The sequence below is a fragment of the Parasteatoda tepidariorum genome, chromosome 12, assembly GCF_982258835.1.
Source record: "Parasteatoda tepidariorum strain Cologne lab strain chromosome 12, Ptep-v5.0, whole genome shotgun sequence".
NCBI lineage: Eukaryota > Metazoa > Arthropoda > Arachnida > Araneae > Theridiidae > Parasteatoda > Parasteatoda tepidariorum.
Genome location: NC_141766.1, coordinates 6,863,689 through 6,885,627, shown reverse-complemented (window position 1 = coordinate 6,885,627; position 21,939 = coordinate 6,863,689). Strand labels below are relative to the sequence as shown.

General features: G+C 27.7%; 1 protein-coding gene across 1 annotated transcript; it reads right to left on the bottom strand.

Annotated features, from left to right (window-relative positions):
- Positions 1–2,666: 2,666 nt before the first annotated feature.
- LOC107443696 (uncharacterized) lies at positions 2,667–21,413 on the bottom strand. The gene is made up of 2 exons (XM_016057646.5): positions 20,805–21,413; positions 2,667–8,024 (listed from the first exon to the last, which is right to left on the bottom strand). Exons 1-2 carry the CDS (start codon positions 20,905–20,907, stop codon positions 6,991–6,993), a joined length of 1,137 nt encoding a protein of 378 aa, XP_015913132.2. The 5' UTR covers positions 20,908–21,413; the 3' UTR covers positions 2,667–6,990.
- Between the last annotated feature and the right edge of the window lie 526 nt (positions 21,414–21,939).

The window sequence follows — 21,939 nt, the reverse complement described above, 5'->3', positions numbered from 1 at the left end:
TAATAAATATTTCTGAACTGCTTAAAAAGTTGAAAAAGAAACAAAATTTGTAGGAAAAACATAGTGAGATGGCCTCGACAGGTGTGGTTGTCGATTAGGTAGTGAAAAGGCGTTTCCAAGCAGTTCAATTTATTATTACTTCAAGTGTTACCTGTTTTCCGGGAATGCTTCACTAAGTATACCTCTTAAGAAACACCGAAAACTTATCAACACTTTTCGAAAACGGAAATAATTTTTTCGACAAAAATAATTTTCTTTTATTTTAAATTATATGAACGCGCTTATTAATGAATCCTTTATTTCCCAATCTTCTAGTTTCGAAATATTAGGAAGAAATTCATTTTAAATATTCTTAGTAATTTATGCACTTACTTATTTGTATTCATAAAATAGAATTTAAGAAAAAAAAATTTCAAATCTTAAATAATTTTAAGCTGTTTTTTTTTGTTGTTGTTTTGTCTTAAATTTAAGGATTTTTCAAAACTAAACGCAGGATTTTGTTGAGTAAATTCTCACTTGATTTTACAAGATACCATTACAGTATGTACCATACTAATGTACCATTTAGTTGACGGTGAACATTAGAATAGTGCAAAAAATGGAATATTGCTGTTTTTCAAAGATTCTCAATAAATTTTAAAACATTAGCAAAACTGTGTTGATATCTATACTATTAACTGTCTATAGCAGGGATTTCTGCTAAGGATATATTTTCGTTACATAAAATAATAGTCAAAATTTATTTGTCTTATTTTCGTTATTTTTCCCAAAATATTAAAAGATTTTTATTTTACCAGCTTTTTACCGTATTGTATTTTATAAAGTTGTTTGTAGTGGGCTAAATTAATCTTAATCAAGTTTATTAAATTAATGATAAAGCCTACATTGAAAAAAAATCTGTTGATAAATCGAAACAAGTTCGCAGGTTTACTGAGGCGGAAATTGTAGATAATACTTATAATAACAATTAAGGTATAACAAAGTTTGTTTAATTTTGCATTCATGCTCACTTTAAAGGGTGTAGTTTAATCTTAACACTGATAATTGATAAAACTTACACCAAGCTCAGATGTATATCTCCATTCAGGAATTTTTTCACCAATTTAGGCTTACGGTTGGAAACAGTCAGGCGATCGATATTTTTTGTTTACAATCGAGCAGAGAAGCTGAAAGTTTGATTTCTCCTCGCAAGATGCTAAGCATTCAACAGAAAAAAAGTGAACTGATATTAAAAAAGACATGTACGGTTTTAGTTGTATAACAAAGATGGTTGTGTAGTCTTAAGTAGATTTACATAAATTTGTCTGTAATATTCAATGAGCCGAGATGGCTCAGGGATACAGCGTTTGCCTTCCAATAAGGTGAGCCGGGTTCAAATCCCAGCCGATGGCTGGTCGATACGAATTCCGCATCCGACTTGCACCGACCACAGTGTTGACGTAAAATATCCTCAGTGATAGACGGATCATGGGTTAGAGTCCCCTTGACGTCAGGATATCCATGGAAGGTTTTTCACGGTTTTCCTCTCCATGTAACGCAAATGTGGGTCAGTTTATCAAAAAGATCTACACGAAGGGAAATTTTTCCCAATACTTGATCGAGGAGTTGCCTTGTCTTCTGGATTGGGTTCAAAATTACAAGGCTACGGCGTTGAACCTGAGTAGTCCTAAGCCCAAAAATTGGATCGGCTGTTCAACGAAGATTATACAATAAAATAAAATAGTATTCAACTATTTTGTAATATTTAATTTCTACAAGTTTCGATTTTGTTAAGACTAGTTCGAATTCATATTAATATTCTTTGTGTGTATTTTTGATTAACAAACTATGTTTAACTTAAGAAATGCTGCTTAGATGCCTTCTAAATTAATAACTTTTCATTGTAAAAATAACTTTACTAATTATATATATAATAATGGAATCAGGTGTGGTTGGAGTCATATGGTATAATAAACTAATTGAAGATTGTGATGATAATCAATTATAAATTAAATAAATTTTGCATTACATTATTAATAAGGATGGGTTATCGGAGACAAATCCCCAATGACTTGCCTAATCAAAAGTCAAATTAAAAAGTGATTGAATAGTTCCTAACGGACAGTTAGCAGTCTGGAAGAGATTCAAGATTGGTGATTTAACGAAAAATAAAATAGAAAAAAAAAATAAAGCCAATCTGAAAATACTTTGGCGATCGTGAATCGCCAACAAGACTGTGAGAATTAGTATAACCATGTAGCAGAAACATATTGGAGGTAAGAAATGAATAATTAAGAGTTATAAGCAAATTTTTGCTTTCGATTAGGCGCGAGACTGAAATAATGAGTCTACATTAGTATTGAAATAAAATAGACTGATCAGAAAAGAATAAAATATTTTATGTTCGCTTTTTTTTAAAAAAATTAACTAATTCATTTAATTTAAATAAATTCGATTAATAATGATTAAAAAAAACAAGTTTAAGTAATTTTAAAAGCTAGGAAATCTGTAATGCCTATTGTGGCCTCATAATATATTTTAGTGTTCACTGAATAACAATTTCACACAAAGAAGTGTAAACGAATGGTGTTGTGAATCACTTACACCTCCTTGATGTTAAGTAGTTGCCACCATTGTTGGCGTTAAGAGACAGTGTTGAGGAAATAAACATAAATGACACAAAATCATCCATTTTATCTTTTTTATTCAGCTGCAACGTGTGATACATAACAATTATGAATGATCATAAACAGTAACTTCATTGTATTTTGTTTTTATTAATAAACAATTACATACTTACATAAGCCAGACAAAAGCTCATGCAGAATACTTCACCGGTGAAATTACTTTAATGTCATTACATACTACAATTCTATTAACAATAAATTTTGCAACAGAAAATATCCACAATATGTTTGAAACAAATCTACAACAAACTTCTTTATACGTTCCATAATAATGAGAATTTATATAATTCTAAACAAATAATAATAATTCTAAACAAATATTAAAAGAAAAGCTTAAGAGGCATTTGTAGCTAATATTTAAATAAATGAAATAACATGAATTACTGTATTTATATTTACAGATCCGCTTAATTGCTTCTATTAAAGAGGCATTTTGACGGACATAAGGAGACATACTTTAACTTTTAATACATTTGGCAGTACTTTTTTGCATATGGCACAAAATTGGTTTTTTAAGCTGACTAGAACAGTTACATTTACCTTTTTTTTGCAAATAAATGCAAACATTTTGCAATATTTAATTATAAAGAAATTCATTTCCTCTTTAAAATAATAATAATTGAAGCGAGGAAGGATATAACTAATGCTTTTGAAAAAAATTAGTTCTTATTTTAGTCAAAGTAACTATGATACACTCATTTATTTTGTTTAAGTCTTTCTATTCCTCCAGAGGAGGAAGGCTTCAAGTCATAGTTTCGGAGTGGAAGAACGATTCAAGTCAATTTGGCAATAAATAATGAACGAGTAACCTTACAAAACCTTTATTTTGGTCGACTGTCAGGATTGAGTACGTCATAAATCTTAAATGTAGGTTAGGGATTTCCCCAATTACAATCTAAGAAAATCAGGACAACAAGACAAGACATGGTCTTGCACTGTCAACGTATAAACTTTATAACTACGAAATGTCACTTCAAAAAATTATCATTCATTTTCTCAAGTAAAGACACATGTATTTATATATACTTAGATTGGTACTTGTAAAATTTCTTCCTTATCTCTCTATTTAATTGTCTAACATTGGTAGAGAGTTACATCGCCTGTGATTGGTTAGGTGCCAAACTTTCCAAGAAAAAAAAATAATAATAATTCGCAATCCATGGAATTTCATTATTTGCCGGAATCTGAAATTTATAGTTTCGTATTTATATTTTCCTTTATTAAAAAATAATTTTAACTATTCAAATTATCTATTGTTCACAAAATAAATAAAATTTTATTTTGTGAAGTAATTATCTTTTCAAATCTATACTTGGTATTTTTATCCAGTTATTTGTGCTGTCTTATTCTAAATAAACATTTCCGATAAAACTTTTATTTTATAGATAAACAGTTATTTCTAGTAAAATGTATTACACATTACCTAAAAATATATTTAAAAATCAAATGATCAGTCATTTGCTGGTAATATAACGAGCAATTTTGAAAGAGTTAGATGTTAGAAGAGTTACATGTAAACACTTGGGTCAATAATGAAAGAACCCAGTTTTTATGATAAAAGTTTTAGAAAAGTATACATTTCTAGCTTTTTGATGGAATTCCTAAAAAAATAATTCATTTTGTAAAAATGAACTTAAGTCCATTTAGTTTTAATCCGATTCAGTAAAATTTCCAAGGAATGCCACCGGAATTATAACTGCACTCTTTGAAATATGTATTATTCTAATTTCATTATTTTTCATCATTTGATTCTTTTCACTTCAATAAAGATTTGTGATATTTATATCGAATTTCAATTCATTAAGAATTTTAACACAAATTCGTAAATATTGAATCTTATGGAATAATTATAATCGGAAATGCGCGAAAATTTTTTTTATGATGCAGTTCAAAACCTACTGGTACCAAATCGATCAAATGAAACGACTGATTAATAATTTGCTCTTTTTTTCATAATATTCGGCGAAAAACATCTCGATTTCATCACGATTTAAGTCGTATTATCTCTTTTTAAGTCTCTTTTTCAAAAAGTTGTTTTTTTAAATTATTTATCTTTTTAGATTATTTTGTATAGTTAGTTTATTTTCAGATTATTTATGAACCTTGTTTCCTGTTAGGAACTTATTTCAAAATATTGGTAGCAATAACTGAATTCATTCCGAGGGACGTGGTATTCTATTAAAAAGATAATTTATCCTTAAAGTTTTTAAAAATAATTTAAATCCCACTTTATGTAGTCAATAACCTGTTTAGGAACTAAATATCATTACTAAAGATAGCAATCTAAATATATTGTTTCAGTCAAAAATTTATGTCTGAATTCTGCCACCACTTTTTTTTTTTTTTTTTTTTTTTTTTTTTTTTTTTTTTTTTGGTTTTAATAAGACGTTGTGACTACAGCTGCGAAAATGCAACATTTTAAAGAAACATAAGAAATATCAAAGAATAGAAGAAGATGAAAGTGATCAAGTATTTATACTTTGACCAATTGAATATTTTGTAGTGTTGTCTAACTTTTTAGTATAATAAAGTGTCATAACAACTTAACAAAATGTATCTCTTTTATTATTAACATATTACAACACTCACAATTGTCAAAATTTAAGAATGAGGATTTATTGGAAAAAAGTTCATGGAAACATTATATAATAGAAAACAAGATACTTCAATAATGAAAGACGTGTTTTTCATTTCGAAAACCTTATAGAAACCTTTCGTTGATTTATAATGGTATTTTTGATTTAATATCGAAAATATTTTTAACAAGCTAATGAGAGAACAGTATATCACAAAATGTCATCAAATTTGGCACACTAAAAGGAAGCACAAAATTATTTTCTTGAAATAGTTAAAACAGTTCTTAAGCATATATAAATTGTCAATTTGATACAGCTTTTCAAGAAGTATCTCAATTTTAAAGAAAAGAATTAAGAGCTATAATAATAATAAAAATTGTAGACAAACATCTAGAACAAACACTTAATTTCAAAATAAAAATATTTTATATACTCTTTGGAAATACAATCTTTTTTAGTTATAAGGGCTGCCCTAATGAAATGTGGACATGTCAGATATCAGCGCCGCTAATTAGGGAATGTGAGAAGAGTGCGACGCATTAGACTATTTAATCAATTCACATAAGAGCATCTAAAATAAATTCAAACTAATAAGGATGAACACAACACCACGAAGTAGTCATATTTTTTGTCGATGAAGGCAAACAAGCTGTTGCTCAGATGACATCAACAAACAACAATAGATTTATGGGAGATAATGGTGTTGATTTAACTCTAGATAAATTGATGTACACTTTTTCGGAATCTATTTATTCACAAATATTAATGGTAGTCAGTGTTTCGCCATAAACATTAAACATTTGACTTAACCCATTAATATCCAGCAATAAACAATATATGAATATGAGGAAAGTACATATTTATCTGTATATATTTCCTTCTGTTACCAACCAATTTAGCTTTTAAAAAGCCGTGAATCTCAGTTCCATATGTAAATATTATTGTAGTATACAGAACTGTCTTCAAAATAAATCGTAATTTTTAAGCACTCGAGCTGTCATTTTAACGAAATCTTCTGAAAAGGAAGAAATGCTCTTAACACTAGATTGCCCAAGGAAGTCATTTTGACTGCTTTTTCATTTCAATTAGAAAAACAATGATGTATATAATGGCACAATTTCTTGGAATTTTGTGACTTTTTGTCGAACATATAATTTTTTTATTGTTAATATTTACTAATAACTTGTTATATAACTGTAAATAATATAAAAAAATATTAAAAATTAATTTTAAACAAATTTCCTTATACATTAGTTATTCTTTTACAATCCAGTCATTTTGACAGCTTTTGGGCAATTTAGGTATATACTAAGTTTCAGTCTAGTGTTAAGTGAACTTACTTTGTGATGCACTCTTCTCAAGGTGTCCACTTTTCATGCGGACAATTGAGCGGGGTATTGTCGTGCCAGCGACAGTTATTTATGTCATTAACATGTTTCACACATCTTGACTCACATTGATTCTGCACAAAATACAAAAAGTGGCAGCAAAATTATTTTACTATTAGCATGTATACTTACGATCCCCCTTAGGCAAAATTCTTATATTTAAATCATTTATTCCAAGTTTAAATTTTAAAAATTTCGATTGTCATTTGATATTTATGATCATATGGGATTATTTTCCTAATATTTATAGAATGTTTTAAGAAGCACTTAAAACCGGCTCTATTATCTGTGAAAGAAGTGAAAATAATTTGTCTTGCCACCACTTTTTATAAAATTTTGAGCCAGAGAGATATGACAGAATCAAGTGAGAACTATTGATCCTATAGTTACAAATGGGAGATTAGATCTCTGTTGCGCTCCACATCCTCCATCATTATGCTTTAATAAGAGAGACATCCTTGAAAAAGTCTTACTACAGGCATTGCAACTATATTTTTTCACATCAGAATGAGTTTGTAGATGGGCGCGTAGGTTGGAGCGATCAGCAAATGCTCGACTACAATGAGGACATGCAAAAGGTTTTTCTCCTGTATGAGTTCTTATATGACCCTGAAGTAGCCATGGTCTTGAAAATGCTTTTCCACACAAATTACACTTACACGGTAAGGTATGAGTGCGTATATGCATTTTCAATGCTCCTAAAGATACATAAATTTTATCGCAATATTTGCAATTAAATGCTTTTTTTTCTAATGTAATGCAATGAAACTGTTTATGCCTGGATAAACCGCTATAGGTAGCATAGTTTTTACTACATGCGGAACAGAAATAACGGGCAGCTCCCGTTGAACTATATTTATTACCAGCTAATTCCTTACTTAATTCTCCACTCTCTGGTATAGATACAGATTCTTCGTTTTGAGGCCATATATTAGTATTATAAGATGGAGAATCCATATGGGATTTTTCATAAAAACCTTCTGTCATTTGGATTCGTGGTGCTGATACGAGGGAAGGAGCTGCTCCTCCACCAAGAAGACCACTTCTCCAAGGTGGCACTGATGGTGGACTAACGAAATCTGTTGCTGGTCGAGGCATGAATGGAATAGGATAAGCCATAAAAGTTGGTGGATACAGTGATCTTTGCCAAGATTGAGCAGTTACACCAATGTCCGATGAGGAACGAAAATTTAATGCTTCCAGAGATGGTTTTAGAGGATGATTGGGTGAAGATCTTTCTATCATCGCAATTCCAATTGACGGAGTCATATTAGATGTTACAATTTTTGGGGAGAATTCAATCACACCAGGATAAGGAGGCGTTTCTGGTGAAGGACTTCTTTCGATTTCTGCAAATTTTGTTTTAACACTCAAATCATATGGTCTTGTAGACTCTGAAATTTACAAAAACAATCTTTAGATAATAGTTTCCGAAATCATCAGCGTTCAAAATTTAGTTCATTTTTTTTGTTTTTTTTTTTGAGAAATATATATATTGTAACTTAAAAGAACACCATCTTCACTAGGATTCCCAGAGGTAGGTCTATTAATTTAAAGTATTTGCATCTCAGTTAAACTAAAAGTTTGAGAAAACAATTAAGCACAAAATAATGTATTGTATATAAATTAGTTTTAATAATATATTACAATTAAGCGGAAAAGTTAGTAGTTATGCTTAGGTAAAAAATAAAGCTCTTTTATATATTTCGAATGTAGAAGGGTATTTTAAAAACCTATGATTAATTCAAGAAAAGAATTGTGAAACTTGTTACAGTGACTGTAGTATCAAGAACTAAATTATGGTATCCAATTTAAGTTTAAAGTTACAAAATTTCCGTCTAGTTTTAAAAACAAGAAAATGATCATTTTTAGAACCGAATAAAACCATTTAAATTATTATCAGGTCTGAGTAGTCACAATATCGCGATTCAGTCAAAAGAAAATTGAAATGAAAAAAAAAAATTTTTTTTTATTAAATTTTAAGCAGGAGTCATTGTGGCTGAAGCAAATATATATATATATATTATATATATATGTATTGTATATATATATATATATATATATATATATATATATATATATATATATATATATATATATATATATATATATATATATATATATATATATATATATATATATATATATATATATTATATATATATGTATTGTATATATATATATATATATATATATATATATATATATATATATATATATATATATATATATATATATATATATATATATATATATATATATATATATATATATATTATATATATATGTATTGTATATATATATATATATATATATATTATATATATATATATATATATATATATATATATATATATATATATATATATAGATATAGATATAGATAGATAGATAGATAGATAGATTTATTAGCATTTAAGGTCATGAGTGTTTCAGTTAAAGTTTCTAATTTGAAATCAGTGTGTATGGCTTTGTTTCTTCTATAATAAGGTCTGGTTTATTCTTCTAAGCATTTTATTTCGGAATATGTGTTAATTTTGTGATCTATTTATGATTGCTGGAGATGCATATGTGATTATTAATCGTATGTAAGTTAACGTTTGTTTTAAACAGACATTTTTGAGTAGGCACCTATCATACAGTTTAATTTATTAAAAGGCTTTTGCAATGATTTTAGCGGTTATTTCAGTTTAAATCTCTATTGATGGTAAAGACCAAGATATGTGACTTTGTTGACACGATACTAGTGCTATCATGAAACTAACTACCAATTTGCACTGTCGTTTGGAAGGATTTTAATGGTAGTAAACATTTGTCTGTTTTACGATTTTTTTTAAAAATTTACTTTGATTACTATTTAAACTGATGAAAACCGATTAAAATTATATCATAAATCAATTTGGCAATCAATGATAAATTGAGAAGAACCAATTTGGATGCTTCTGAAACGTAAATCACGCAAAATTAAAGTCATTTATCAGAAATCTAGAAACAAATGTTGATTGAACTAAAAAGGAAGTAAAAGAAGAAACGAAAATTGATATCATTTGCAAGAAACTAAACTATTTTTGTTTTGACCAGTGCAATCCTTTGAAACATGTTAAATACATAGATTAAAAAAAAACGTTGTTGGGATTGTTCTAAAATTTTAATTGGTTTATTAACTGAAACATACAGTTTTACAACCATAATTTTTGAAGTTAGCATTATAAACTATTATTTTTAGCAGTTTTTTTAATCTTAAAAGAGAACGTGTTTCTCTTTTTAGATTTCTGAAAAGAATTTACCTTATTTACATTTGAAATTTTCAATTTGAAATAAAACTAAACACTGACATATTGAACATGACTAACTGTATAATTTCATTGCTTTACATTGTTTAAAAAAATCCTAAAAGTTGGAAAAAAATTTATTCACTGCTTCTAATTTAATAAAACAACGTCTTTATTTTACAATATTTTTTGACACTGTCGAACGGATACTCTATCATCGAAAGTTTGTAAAGACCAAATACCATAGAAAAAATGAGAATCCAAAATTTAAAGTAAAGATAGCGAGACCTCTTAGGGAAATATTCTTACATTTTGTATCAAAATTATTAATGAGATAAAAATAGCTTCTATGACGTAAAGTGACATATGTCGGCGTAGATTGCTTATGTCGTTCATAAAACAAGATCATCACTTCTTATCTTTTACATAGCAGGTGTGATATTCAAGAGATACTTCAGAATTGGCAGATTTCTTGTGTTCTAGAGGTCAATTTTCTAGATGTAGGGAACCAAAATAGAAACTTTTAAAGCAAATAGAATTTTTACTAGAACTTAAACTCATAACCATTTATGTCTACCTGACCTTTTGTACATTTGTTTAAATCATTGATGGGAAATGGTTGACATTTTTGTTTATTGAAATATTAATACATTACCTTTGCTTCCTCTATGAAAAATATTTTCTGAAACTACAGAAATTTTATTGTAGTTAAAGGATGCATACCTAGGAACAGTTTGCAATGACTTCATTAACTTCCTCGAAACGATCATGTATGCTAGCTCAGGGAGATATTATTATTAAAATAATAATACATTACCTTTGCCTCTAGGAAAAATATTTTCTGAAACTACGGAAATTTCATTGTATTTAAAGGGTGCATGCCGAGAAACAATTTGCAATGACTTTTATGCTTCTTCGAAACCGTCATATATACATGCTGAAGGAGATATTAATATTTAAATGATAATACATTACCTTTACTGCCTCTGGGAAAAATATTTTCTGAAACTACGGAAATTTGATTGTAGTTAAAGGGTGCATGCTGAAGAACAATTTGCAATGACTCTATAAACTTCTTCGAAATAGTCATAGATGCATGCTCAGGGAGATAAGCCAAACTATCTCTTTAGTTTGTGGGAGAGCAATAATAATTAATTTTTTCTAACTGACTTCTACTTAAATCAAATTAAAAGCTATTTTGTTGCACTTTGAACCAACATTGATTGAGCGCAAATCTGTGAAATTATTCATTTAAATCCTCCTGATTCATTAACGTCCGGATGAATATAAGAAATGAATGCATTTGGAAGTATTAGTGTGAAATAAAAACCTTTTCTCTCACTGGATAAGCTGCTCTTTCTTTATTTAATACATTCAAATAACATTAATTATTTATATATTTATTAAATGAAAGCATGAAGTGAAAAAGGACAGGAACAAAAGCACACCATTTTATTTCTATGCCATTTAAATTGGTAATGAAATTCTTTTAAAGTGCACTGATTTAATTGAAAACTCATTATGAAAGATAACTAGAAAACATGCTATACTAATCTCAAAACGATTAAAAACGTTTTTAAAAAATCAATCCATGAAAAATAAAATAATGCGAACAATATGCCTTTATGAGAAAAGCACATTGTTCCATTTTTTCTAGTGGATTAAATTATGAATTAAAATAGTTTTCTAGTGGCAGCAAAATTAAACTATTAATTAATATTAAAACCACAAGACTAAATTTAATTTATTATATAATATTATAGATTTACCAAAAGATGATTTGCCCATTTTATCCAGAAAAACCGAATTTATAAAGAATTGGTGGAATTAAATAGAATTTCTACCAAAATCTTCGGGAAAAAATGAAATGATGCCAGCTTATTTAATTTTTTGGTATCTAAATTGAAAATATAGTTAGTGTTTATATTTTTAAAATATGGAATGAAATGGAAAAGAAACATACATATATATATATATATATATATATATATATATATATATATATATATATATATATATATATATATATATATATATATATATATATATATATATATATATATATATATATATATATATATATATATATATATATATATATATATATATATATATATATATATATATATATATATATATATATATATATATATTAATAATAATGATGATAACCTGCAGCAGTCTGTCCATCCGATTAACCGTAAAGTTTACGGTAACGACCATTTATACCTTTATAGTTTTGAAACCATTTACAACAAGCATGGTTTCAAAACCATAAATAAGCAATTTAACTGGACATTGTAGACAAGTAAACAACTTTAAGGGGCCGACATCTATGCGAAAATAAGAGTATCGTATTCTAATACCCTCAGGGTCACAAATTGGGAAAGATAGGCCATTAAAATCTCTTCATGTGTTGAAGGGAACGGAGGCAATGTTGTGGTGTCAAAGCAGGGAGATAACAAAGAAATGAAGCTAAATTTAACTTTTTACAAGTCGTATGACAACTATTTTCTTTTTATTGTTAATGCTATGGAGGCTAAAATAGAATTTTAAAAAAAATATATTTTTTTTAAGAAAAATTTTGCAATGGATCATACAAAAATATAAAAATCCTTAGTTTGTATTTTTTATCGCTTAGTTTGATTTCTTTATTGCATGGCAGTACAGATGTAGTCAATGTGTCTTCTTAATTTCATATAAAAGCTCTGTTCAACATCAACATTTGTTATTGGAGATATTTTAAATAACAAGATTGAATGCAAAATTTACTCAAATTTTTAAAAGAAACATTTCTTCACTAGCAAAATACTCTTAGACAGAAAAATACCATTAAAATCTCATGAAAAGGAGGAAAAAATTTAAAAAATCTATCCCAAACGAAAATATTGCAGTTTTTTTGAGTGACCTCTTCTATGATTATCTCAACATAAAATAGTCACACAAAGTTTTGTTACACACATTCCCTGCTGAGTGCTTTTGTGTTTAAACAAAGTAAACATTTTATATTATAAAATTTAAAAAGTCAAAATATCGATATAAAAATTTTAAGTACATAAAATTTCAACAAATATTGTCAATTTCTTTAGTTTCAACAATCACAAACACTCTTTCTAGAAAGTTAAGGAAATATTTAAAAGTAATTTTGGTATTTTCAAAGTGCATTTATAAACATCAACAAGAAAACATCTTTTAGCTGGTAACTATACAAACAGGACCATTTTAAACTTATTTCCATGTTTACGAATTGATACGTTTTCTGTAATGCTTTCCGTCTATCTCTGATGAGTCGGTAATTAAAATCTCCTACTTTCCTCAAACTCAATTAAAATTTTCCCCAAGTCATAATATTATCAAGTAATTCTTAAATTAAAATATTATGCTTCTATTTATACATACGATATTATATATATATATATATATATATATATATATATATATATATATATATATATATATATATATATATATATATATATATATATATATATATATATATATATATATATATATATATATATATATATATATATATATATGTATGTATGTATATATAGGGTAAACCAACCAGTGAAGGAACATTTCTTATATATTGATTAAAAATAAGAATTTGAAAGTTTTTTTTTTTAGATAGATTGGTAACAATAGCTTACTGCCAAACATTAGGAAGTCATCTAGCAATGGTTTGGATTACCTGGTCAAATAGACTTCTCTGGAAAAATTTTTGAATTTGTTATTATTTCTGCAACACATTGTTTCTTTGAAAAAATTATAAGGTGAGTGTTTGTACTTATACGTTTGAAGTGGAATTAATTGCATGTAATAGTTTTATTTTTCTCACTGTGAAAAAGAGAATTCAAAATATAGTTATTGAAGTTACGTTTTATTTTTTTTCATGCATCATTGCATAATAAAGTACTGAGATAAGGGGGTGTTTATTCACTGGATCACCAAACGATGAAAAACCAGTGAAGGAACAAGTGTTCCTTTACTGGTTTTTTTTCCCAGTTAATGAAAATAAAAGAAATTTTTTAATTTTCTTGTACTTTTAGTCATATTATACATCAAAATTCTTTTTAAGTGACAAAAAACAACTTCTAACCAGTGAAGAAACAGGCATGTTCCTTCGCTGGGAATACTTCCAGTGAATGAACAGTAATGTGTGAAATATGATTTTACATGACTCTAGGATAAGTAATTCTGCTATATAGAGGACAACCGAAAGTTTGTTAAAAAATGGTTAAATAATTCCTGAAATAATTTCAGTTCAAAATGTTAATTTAATAGCTAAAATTATGAAAAAATTATAATTTATATTTATTAATGGGGTGTGTAGTTACATCAAATGTTAGGCAACTTAATAAACTATGTTTACAAATCGAAAACTAATTAAATATAATCATAAAAATTTGAATAGAACATTTTTTCGCTGGCTTTTGCACCAATAACACCTAATAAGCTCTCATTATAGGATAGCAACGTGATGATATAATTTATAAAAACTACTTTACTATGTTAGAATTTAGAAGCAAGCTCCTCAACAAAAAACAGAGTTAAACAGAAGCGATACTCAATTTCTTCAGAAACTTGAGAGGGAAATCAAGATATGTTGCAAATTTTTAAAGCAGAATTGACTGAAGAGTCTAATATCGAAAATGTCCAAGAGCCTGTACTTTTTTCAATATGGAAGAAGTACGTATTAAAAGAAGACCACTTGGTTAAGTCAAACTTAGGAACTGGAGCTAGTATTGATAATGAATGCATCTTAGATATCGAATTTTAAATGAGTCCTCATGCTGATCCTCTCTTAGTTGAAAAAAGAAGTGATTCTATAAGTAAAATCAGTACTTCTAAAGATCCTCTAGATATAAGTTAGAAAGAGATGGATTTTCCTCAAACTTCAAGACACCTTTCCCCCGTCTATTTTCGAGAAAGGCATTCTAGAAATGTTTCTGAAAAATCAGGAGAAGCTTGGAAGAATTATTTACATTGGCCAAATATTGATGATAAAAGGAAAGGTCAAATAAGAAGAAAAACGAATAAATTACCTTTTGCACTAACTTCTGAGAAATGGCAAAAATTTCAAGAGGCTGAAAGATCTAAAAAAAAATTAAAACAAGAGAATATGGAGAAGATAAAGAAAGAAAAAATACTTAAAAAAGAAAAAAAGCTCCAAGAAATAAGAGGAAAAAGAGTAAATAAAAAGGTAATAAAATAATAATGATAATAAACAGCATCGGATGACACAATGATTTAGATTTTACTGTCAAATTATAAGAAAGAATGTTTTTTTTATTATTTATTTTGTATTTAACATCACTTTAATTTCTAGTTCATGATTACAGAAAAAAGTTAGCATTTTACAAAAACTTGTATGTTATAATTTCACAAATAGTCTTGTTTTTATATATTTGTATGGCTAATAAATTCATAAAGAGCATTAAAAAATAACCAAAATTAAGTGTTCCTTTACTGGGCAATTTCGTGTTCCTTCACTGGTAAGAGCTGTTCCTTCACTTGGTCTTCTTACTACTTGTTATTTGAACCTCCAAAACTTTAAAACAATATTATGTAAGTTCCCTAAATTTTTTTTTATATAATTTGCAATTAGTAACAAATATGTTGACACTGTCATTTAACTAAAATTACGAATTTTGAAATTAATATGATCTTTTAAAAGGCAAGCAACGCTTAAGTGTTACTTCACTGGTTAGTTTACCCTATATATATATATAGCAAGTTTTAATAATTAAGTGATTAAAAAATCAAAGAAAAATGACAATTTATTGTTGCAGGAAAAAATACAAATTAAAGGAGGTTTTAGTATCCTCTTAGACTACCGCATGAACACAGGATACGATACGGTTGAACATTGAGATATAAAAGTCCCTTATGATATCCTGTGGTAACTCGTTCCACAGTTGTTGTGAAAACATCGCTAAATTGACAAACTCGGAAGATGTCCAACTTACCGTTCCAAGTTGTCTCAGACATACTCGTTTCGTTCGGAGACAAATTTGGGGATCGAGCTGGGTGGTAATGTGACGAAGGTGTATCTGTGACACCATTGATGTGTATGGGCGAGCATTGTGAAGTAGAAAAATAGTTCCTGTGTGGCCTGACATATGTGATTACAAATGTGGTGGAAAGTGGAAAGATGTCTCGAACGAACCGCTGGGCTGTCTTGGCACCTTGGATCAATATTAGGAGTGATCGTTTGTCGTACTCGATGGCAACTATACCATCACACCCGGTGTGGAAGTGTTGTGCTGCACAGCGTAGGCAGGATCGAGGCTTTCACCAAGGGGCCTCTTACTCGTACACGATTATCATAATTGCATAAATTAAATCTGCATTCATCATTGAAGATGACCTGGTTCTGTTAGGTTACTGTCTAATCCTGTCGACACCACTCCAAAGAGAGTCTACGTGGGTGGTTGTCAATCCTGCCTATGCTGCACAGCAAGAACATCGTTAATATAGCTGGTGTGATGTTGTGAAATGCCATCTCATACGCCACATGATCACCTCTAATATCCATGATGACATGACGCCCAGTGGTACGTTCGTGACATCCTTCAACCATATGCCTTGTCACTGAAAGCAGGACTCCCAAGAGCCATTTTTCAAAACAAAAAAAAAACAGTACTCGGTCACACATAGCAATGGTGTCACAGAAATAGCTCTACCAAATTATTACCTTACTCCAGACTGCGTGATCACCAGATTCTTCACCGAACGAGCATATCTGGGACAATTTGGGATGGCAAGTTATACAACCTTCGAGTTTATTCAATTTAGAGGAACTTTTATAGCAACTGTGGAAGGTGATGCCACCGGACATCACAATCGCATCCTGCATTCGCGCTAGAGGCTTTCCAAGAGGGCACTAAAACCTTCATTCGTTTTTTTTTTTTTTTTTTTTTCTTGCATTAAATGACATCCTTGTTCCTAACTATAAAATTGCGTAATTTCGTTAAAGCCTTTTTTTTGTTGTTGTTGTTGTTTTAAGTATATCGTGCACTGTTGAATATTGAACAAACTGAGAAAAGTCAACTCGAATATGATTTTAATAATTTCTCTCAAATGATAATTATTGTTAATCTAAAATGAGAGAAATTAACTAGAGAAGGATTTAAATGATTTCACCCAAATAATGCTGATTGTCAATCTGACTGTTAGTCAATTGTCAGTTAGAATAATGACATCAAACTTTAGTTATTTCAGTTGATACATTCACTTAACTTGCGATGAAAAGTCTCATTTTATCTAAGCAAATGAAATAAAATTAACTCAAATTTAATTATTTTCATTCGTAGGAGATAAATTAAAAATAAAATTGCTTTTTTTACTGTCACATTATCAGGTATGCAACTTGGACTGCCGTATCTTCCATAAGCTTACCCTTCTCGGAGTTTTATTTATGGGGCAAATATTTTGAATAGGAAAAACGAGAGAATACAATTGAATACAACCGAATCTTTAATTCCAACCTTTTAAGTTCAGATTTTATCTTTAAAAATTTCTCATACGAAAACATTTGAATTTTGTTTTGATTATAAAGAAACTATATATTGTATTATTATTACCAAAAATTATAACGAAACAATTATCTATTTTTTACTTCTCTATTAAAACTAAACAATATCTACCGATGGTTATACTTAGGCTAACTATTTTATTATCAAGTAAATTATATACAAGTGAAAACAAGTCGAATTTAACTTGTGTTTCTAAAATAATGACTTTTTGAAAAGTTTCTCACGGGTCTTAGAAAACTCTGATCAGTGATTTATTATTTAGCGAAGATCTATTAAACGTTGCATCTAAGAATGGGAAATTCTATTAACATTCTAAGGCAGTGGGACTATTAAGTTTTGCGAATTCCATAATGAATCACTGGGAATATTGCAGTAAAAACAACAACAAAAAACGAATATTGCAAGGAAAAGGGACAAAAAAGATATGAAAATCAATTATTTTTTATTTGTTTGGATCTATCATTAACTTTAAATGATTCAGTAATAATTTTTGCAACATAATTAAAGTTAAAATAGCATGTTCTTTTTTTTCAAAGCCCTGAGTAACGAAGGTAATATAGATTTGACAAACTTTTTAATTAATATACTTAGTATAATTATTATTTCTACTGAAATTCAACAATCCTCAATATAAATTTTTATTTCACATAAAATTGCAGCGGAACCATAGTAATTTAGAAAACATGCTCATATAGATTTTAAAGAAAAATATTGCTGTTAATATTTTTCTCATAATCGGAATTAAATTAGCTATTAATATTTCTAAAAATGCTTCAAGTGCTTAGAATTTTTACGATCTCATAATAGCGCAAAATTGCTTAACATTAAAAGAAACTTGTTGACTTACTTGTTGAATCAACATTAAATAAAAAGCAGTTAATGGTAAAATTTAAAGTGATTTTTTTTTATTCCCTCATGCAAGGTTCATAATTTATTTGACTTAATTTAAATAAATTTCTGCAGATTAATCCTGCAGAATTGTATAAAAACATGTACAATTCTTCTATAATACATATATCTATATATATATATATATATATATATATATATATATATATATATATATATATATATATATATATATATATATATATATATATATATATATATATATATATATATATATATATATATATATATATATATATATATATATATATATATATATATATATATATATATATATATATATATATATATATATATATATATATATATATATATATATAATATATATATATATATACAGAATGGTTCCTAAGGAATGGACATCGACCCAAGGATCAGTTTTTGTAACAGAATTTCAGGAAAAAAAATCCCTTTTGACGCATTTATTCGAACATATTTTGACAATGCACTCGAAGCACGACAAAAAGTTTTGTAAAGGTTATTTCGACAAAACAATCCTTTTACGTCCATGTATAAAATCTATGTACAACTTTCAGGAAAAATAATGAGTTCAGTCGCCAGAAACGAGAAAATATAGGAAAAAATAAAGCATACAAATAAAAATCTCTGAACGCAAAATTGACAACACAATTAGTTGATAAAATATAAATTTTCTCAAAAATTTAATGATTTTCTGTAAAAAAAAAAATCATTGAATAGTGTGCAATAATTCTATCTATAATATTTTAAGAATCCTTTTTTACAACGTCTGCAGTGTCTAGGAACAATATTTGAACCTTGAATGACCAATTATGGTAGTTTTTTAAAAATAAGTTCTCTTTGAAAGAAAGTAACATCAATCATGAAAGTTTATAATTAAAATGTCTTGTCTCGCAGGTCTGTTTTATTACTCTATTTTTAGTTGTTAAAATCTATTTTGAGTCTCCTAAATATCCAGTTAACTGAAAAGTGAAAAGAACATTATGTAACGAAACTGTTGCTACAGATCACTGTAATTCTTCATTCATTATTACTAGTGTTTAACAGTCAATTTCTGATAATAAGAATGTGAAGAAGAAAAATATAATATCGAAGTGGAAACCTCACATAGTAAATTTTAATATATCTTTATAATTATTTAACAAAAAAATATCTATTGACACTATATTTTTAAAATAATTTATTTATAACAAGAAGATATCTATTCATAACAAAGTTAAATTCATCTTTGATCTGTTAATTTTTATTCTTATTTGGGTAGATTATCTCAAATAAGGAATAAAACCTTACTGGTAATTCCTCCTTTAAAACGGTTCTCATTTACCTTTGTTCTGATTTTTTTTTAAAGTGAGACTTCCTTTTGCAAACTTAAGGAAAATTTTTGTAAAGAAATTAATTTAAGACTTTTTTTTATTTTAATTGAATAATGCGCAAATATTAACCAGTAATTTCAATAAAAATGAATCTTGATTAATTCAAAGAGAAAAAAATAATTTACCTAAAGGCAGTTGAAAGATAGTTAAAATCTTTAATGAGCATGGGGCATATAAAGCTGAATTTAGAATAAAATTTGCCAAAAAAAAACTTTTGTTTATATGAAAATTCCAAAAATATGCAATATTGCATAAAGTCCTTCTAAAAAATTTTTTTTCTTGGGAATGAGTCATTTATTGATAAATTATTTTTAACGTTCAATGATGTAATTATAAGTATTAATATTTTTGCAACAAGAAAATAAAAATAACATTTTGGTAACAGGTCTGTTAAACCAAACGATGAAAAATAACCTAATTCAGTTATTCATTAATAGATGTTAATTGATTAAAATTAATCGGGTTCATTTTTACTCATTTACTTATACAGTATGAGCCTTTTCAACTTAAACTAAATTAACTCGAGTGAAAAAATCAACTGAAATAGTTCAAGTCATCATTTTAGCTTACACTTGAGTTCATTTCAATAATTTTAGATTTACAATCAAATTATTTTATTAGTATCATATTCGGGTAGCATTTAGTAGTATGCTTGTTGGGTGCTGAAAGAATAGTAAAACCATTTAATTTGTTGTAATATCTATTAGGATCTTTTATAAACAACGTAAAAGAAAAATTGTAAAGCTCCTTCCCGGTTAATATAAGTTTTTACTTAACAAAATCCTTATTGATAATCAGACATTAAGTAGTAACACAAATAGAAATACATATTATTTTTTGTCATAACTATTATTATTATTATTATTATATATTAATCTAAAAAAAAAAAAACTTTTTTCTCAATGTCGATCGGTAACAAATGCTGTCAAAGATAAAAATCGTTCTTTAAATTTAGTAGAAACAACAAACTATTGCTGTATTTTTATATTTTATAACATTAAGAGAACAACTTTACTATTCCAACTCTTCTTTTTAAAGCATGGTTTGATAAAAATTTTTACATATTCCTAAAGATAAAAATTATTGCTTTTAAATCTTACCTGTATGAGTAAAATCCTCTTTTTTTTCTTCAACAAATGGTTTCTCTGGATGCATTTTGTCTTTATCAGGACTAGATTTCTTAATCATAAATTGTCTAGGCATGCTTATGTCTTTTTTGTATTGAGACAAAACTAGTTTTCGTGAACATAAATATTTCTCCCATACATAAACAGTTCATATTTGGTCCACATTATGCTACAATTTACAACGTAAACCATATGAGAAATTTTTCAAGAAACCAACTTCCTATTTAGATTTTATAATCATGATATTCATAGAACCACCGTCAACTTATATATTGCCAACTTTTGTTTTTAAAGAATACTGGTAAAACGATGACAGCTGTCAAAAACGTCTGAAAATGTAAAATCGTTTGCAAGTAAATATTTCAAAACTATAAATTTTCAGAACGTATAATTTCAATGTTTAAAAAAGAATCGTTAAGGCTCTACAACCACGTGTGTTAGGAGAACGGTAGAAACGCTGGAATCACCATCTCGTTCGACTGATGAACTGTGAATGACGGGGGAAAGTTGAGAGGCAGCCACGGGATGGGGGGAGTCAATCCACCGAACACCAATCGCCGCACTGCCTCGATAATGTCCAATGGTGTGGTTTCAATCCAAAGGGCTAATATGGAATTTAATGAATAAAACGAAGCTTACTAAATAAACTGTACCCTCCAATAGGGTGTAACTTGAAAGTTGAAAAAAAAGTTGCCACTGCAATTTACCTAAAATACTTTTTGATCAAACTAAAAATATTTAGGTCTCCCAGAAAGAGCTTAATATTAAATTTTTTGGGTCAAAAAAGAAAATGTTAATTAAAAAAATAATAATAATAATACCTAAGTTCAAAAATGTAATTTTCAAAAACGAGTTTGCATATTTTCACTTTTAAATCCAACCTTGAGGTTAGGTTTATTCCAGATTAGGTGAAGCTTATTTTTTATAAAGTTCTCAGGTTTCCCAAGTGCTAAATTTTGATTTTAATTGTTTCATCATTACTACATTCTAAAGTTAAGAAAACATTTCGAAATTAGTCTATTAATACTTCAAAAAAATTAGAAATAATTATCGTATCAAAAAATTAAGGTAAAAATGGGTAATTTCGACGAAAATAAATTGTCTATAT